This window comes from Micropterus dolomieu, linkage group LG14 (genome assembly GCF_021292245.1).
Source record: "Micropterus dolomieu isolate WLL.071019.BEF.003 ecotype Adirondacks linkage group LG14, ASM2129224v1, whole genome shotgun sequence".
NCBI lineage: Eukaryota > Metazoa > Chordata > Actinopteri > Centrarchiformes > Centrarchidae > Micropterus > Micropterus dolomieu.
The window spans coordinates 24,845,015-24,849,312 of NC_060163.1; the positions used below are offsets into that span (position 1 = coordinate 24,845,015).

At 42.7% G+C, this 4,298-nt stretch overlaps 1 protein-coding gene across 6 annotated transcripts in view; it reads right to left on the reverse strand.

Annotated features, from left to right (window-relative positions):
- Positions 1-1,352: 1,352 nt before the first annotated feature.
- The window catches only part of LOC123982838 (zinc finger protein 62 homolog), a 44,055-nt gene continuing 41,109 nt past the window's right edge, over positions 1,353-4,298 (reverse strand). For all 6 annotated transcript variants that reach the window (XM_046068722.1, XM_046068721.1, XM_046068719.1 and 3 more), the window contains one exon: positions 1,353-4,290. In XM_046068722.1, coding sequence (XP_045924678.1) covers positions 1,720-4,290 — 2,571 coding nt within the window. In that variant the 3' untranslated portion in view covers positions 1,353-1,719. The remainder of the gene's footprint in view (positions 4,291-4,298) is intronic.

The following is a 4,298-nucleotide window of genomic DNA, read 5'->3' on the forward strand; positions in this document are numbered from 1 at the left end:
GCAGCTCAGCACGAGCCGGGCCGGACCAACGGTGAGGGATCAGTAGCAGTAGCCGGTCAGACTACCGACAGAATCAGGAGCAGGTGCTGGTGGGACCACCGACGGAGAATCAGGAGCAGGTGCTGGTCTGACCACCTTTGAGGGACCAGGAGCAGGGGTCCCAGAGGTAGGTTTCGGTCGGACCACCAAACTGGACCTTGAGGACAGGACAGCAGGACTGGACGGCTCCGTCCCCGTACCGCAAGGGAGCTTGGACTTGATGAGCTTTGAAAGCGAAGGGCTGGGCAGCGAAGACTCAGAGGAGCTGGGCACCAGAGCAGCATGTCTGCAACGACAGGATCCTCTTTGCCCTCCAAAAGGCTTTTCTGGAGGTGGATTAGACGGGGAACCCAGGGGGGAAGACTAAACTTCATGCTCTTCATGCTTTTCTGACTGCTTGGCTTTCATGGCAAAGAAAGCCATGAATATTTCCCGGCTGAAAACGTTTTGCTGGTCGCACAAAGTTTAAAATGGAAGACAATGTGACAAATTTGACTGTGACAAACGCAATATAAAGGCAATACTTACAGCTGTCCAAAGAATGCCTTTCATTCGTTCTCCATTCATCCTTTAGTTTTTGGTTGGTAGCCGAATTGAAGTACATAAGGCTAGCTTCTCTACCTAACCAACTGCACAGTTGCGCATTCACGTCGAGATGGTGCATTATGGTATTACAGTAATGTGGCATTACTTGAACTTGTTTTTAGAAATGGTAATCTCTTACACAACTAGTAAATGGGAATAGTAATAATAGTAGAGTTACTGAGTAATGTGGTACTTCCCAAGACTGGCCATCACATCCATCCGCATATAGTTAGCTGTTGGAATGAGTTTCATTTCGTGCATGCACATACATTGCACATCACAAGTTCACAAGCAACGCGATTGTCTTTTTTGAGTTGCAGTTCAAAAACTCTGTTGCATATCTGTGTTTATCAAACGTAATAAATAGTTGTGTTTCACTGACATTGTTCAGACAAAGTACTTAGAAGACTGCTCCTTGGCGAGTAATTATCCATGCTAGCTAAAAACGGCTAATGCAACAGTGATTGTCGTGTGTCAGACTTCATTGGTTATATATGTTGAACTGTATGTTTGCCTATAGACAATTATCAAAAAAAGACTAAGTTACATTAGCAATTTATTGGATCTTGCAATCTCCACTTTCCCTATGATAACGATCATCCATTTCCTCGAACCGTCCTGGAGTTTAAAGTTTTCTAGAAGGTTATACAAAGAAATGAGACCTGTAAAATAAAAGTGTTACCAAAGTTTCAGTTACAGACTAAGAAAGAATCACAAACCCATCTTAATAAAAACAGTTTCTATTTATATACATCTTAAAAAGGTCAAAATCAGACGTTAAGTCCACTATAAAAGGTCTCCTGTTCCACCTATTACACTTCAGTGCAATCCAGTATTTCAGATGACTGGATCACTTAGTTTGAATATACAGTATATTGACTAGACAATTAGACATAAAATGTGCATTTCATATACAAATATTTACCCTGACGTGCAGAGTCATCAGATGTTTGGAAAATATTGTGTTTACTGTGGCTTTAGGTGATCCGTGATTGTAATATATCCACCGTCCATTTAACATAATAGATAACAACTGTATCTGTCTTTCTCTGCAAAACACTAAAATAGGTCACCAATTACACATGGGTGGCCCACCTAAGTAAAGTCTGCGTGGGAAACACTGCTCATGTGTCTGCGAAGATGAGACTTCTGGTTAAATCTTTTACCACAAACATCACAGCCAAATGGTTTCTCTCCTGTGTGGACTCTCACATGTTTCTTAAGAGTTCCCGGTTGTGAAAATTTCATCCCACAAACATCACAGCCAAATGGTTTCTCTCCTGTGTGGACTCTCATGTGTGTCTTGAGATTTCCCTGACCTGCAAATTTCATCCCACAAACATCACAGCCAAATGGTTTCTCTCCTGTGTGGACTCTCATGTGTGTCTTGAGATTTCCCTGATCTGCAAATTTCATCCAACAAACATCACAGCCAAATGGTTTCTCTCCTGTGTGGACTCTCATGTGTGTCTTGAGATTTCCCTGATCTGCAAATTTCATCCAACAAACATCACAGCCAAATGGTTTCTCTCCTGTGTGGACTCTCATGTGTGTCTTGAGATTTCCCTGATCTGCAAATTTCATCCAACAAACATCACAGCCAAATGGTTTCTCTCCTGTGTGGACTCTCATGTGTGTCTTGAGATTTCCCTGATCTGCAAATTTCATCCAACAAACATCACAGCCAAATGGTTTCTCTCCTGTGTGGACTCTCATGTGTGTCTTGAGATTTCCCTGATCTGCAAATTTCATCCAACAAACATCACAGCCAAATGGTTTCTCTCCTGTGTGGACTCTCATGTGTGTCTTGAGATTTCCCTGATCTGCAAATTTCATCCAACAAACATCACAGCCAAATGGTTTCTCTCCTGTGTGGACTCTCATGTGTGTCTTGAGATTTCCCTGATCTGCAAATTTCATCCAACAAACATCACAGCCAAATGGTTTCTCTCCTGTGTGGACTCTCATGTGTGTCTTGAGATTTCCCTGATCTGCAAATTTCATCCAACAAACATCACAGCCAAATGGTTTCTCTCCTGTGTGGACTCTCATGTGTGTCTTGAGATTTCCCTGATCTGCAAATTTCATCCAACAAACATCACAGCCAAATGGTTTCTCTCCTGTGTGGACTCTCATGTGTGTCTTGAGATTTCCCTGATCTGCAAATTTCATCCCACAAACCTGACAGCCAAATGGTTTCTCTCCTGTGTGGACTCTCACGTGCAGCTTAAGATGTGCATGCTGATTAAATCTCTTTCCACAAACATCACAGCCAAATGGTTTCTCTCCTGGGTGGACACTCATGTGTTTCTTGAGGGCTCCCCGTTTTGTAAATCTTGTTGCACAAACAACACAGCCAAATGGTTTCGGCTCTGTGTGGCCTCTCATGTGTTTCTTTAGATTTCTCTTTTGTGTAAATCTCTTCCCACAAACATCACAGCCAAATGGTTTCTCTCCTGTGTGACCTATCATGTGCATTTTAAGATGTGGCTGCTGGTTAAATCTTTTACCACAAACATCACAGCAAAATGGTTTCTCTCCAGTATGTATTATCATGTGTCTCTTGAGAGTTCCCTGTTCTGTAAATCTTTTACCACAAACATCACAGGCAAATGGTTTCTCTCCTGTGTGCACTCTCATGTGTTTCTTGAGAATTCTCTGTTCTATAAATCTCGCCCCACAAACACCACAGCAAAATGGTTTCTCCCCTGTGTGGACTGTCCTGTGTTTCTTGAGATTTCCCTGATCTATAAATCTCGCCCCACAATCATCACAGCTAAATGGTTTCTCTCCTGTGTGCACTCTCATGTGCATTTTAAGATGTGGCTGCTGGTTAAATCTTTTACCACAAACATCACAGCAAAATGGTCTCTCTCCTGTGTGGACTCTCATGTGCATTTTAAGATGTGGCTGCTGGTTAAATCTTTTACCACAAACATCACAGCAAAATGGTTTCTCTCCTGTGTGGACTCTCAGGTGTTTCTGTAGACTACTCTGTTCTGTAAATCTCTTCCCACAATCATCACAGCCAAATGGTTTCTCTCCTGTGTGGACTCTCATGTGCATTTTAAGATGTGGATGCTGGTTAAATCTTTTACCACAAACATCACAGCCAAATGGTTTCTCCCCTGTGTGGACTCTCATGTGTCTGTTCAGAGCTCCCTGGACTGTAAATCTTTTACCACAAACATCACAGCCAAACGGTTTCTCTCCTGTGTGGACTCTCCTCTGTAATTCTACATTGTCCTTCACTTTACAACATTTCTTATTAACCAGACGGGTGGAGGGCCTTTTGCTTAAATGACACTTCATGTGTCTCTGAAGAGACCCCTTGAGGTGATATTGTTTACCACATTCAAAGCAGCTAAATGATTCTTTCCCAGCATTACATCCTGCATCACTTACAGGAGCTTCCTTATATTTCAGAGCATTTACACCTGACTCAGGTGCTCTGGTCTCCTTCCAACCATTGTCACTGTCTTCAGTTTCAGCTTCAGAATCTGACAAAGGTTCTTGCCAGTCATTATCACTGACTTCAGTCTCTGAAGCTTTTTCAGCAGTATCTGGTTGTAAATGACTATCTGGATCAAGGTTCCCAGCAGGTTCTGATCCTCCATCAGTTTCTGTTTTTATCTGCGTAGCTGAGCTGCTGGCTGAAGGCTCTGCCTCTCTGT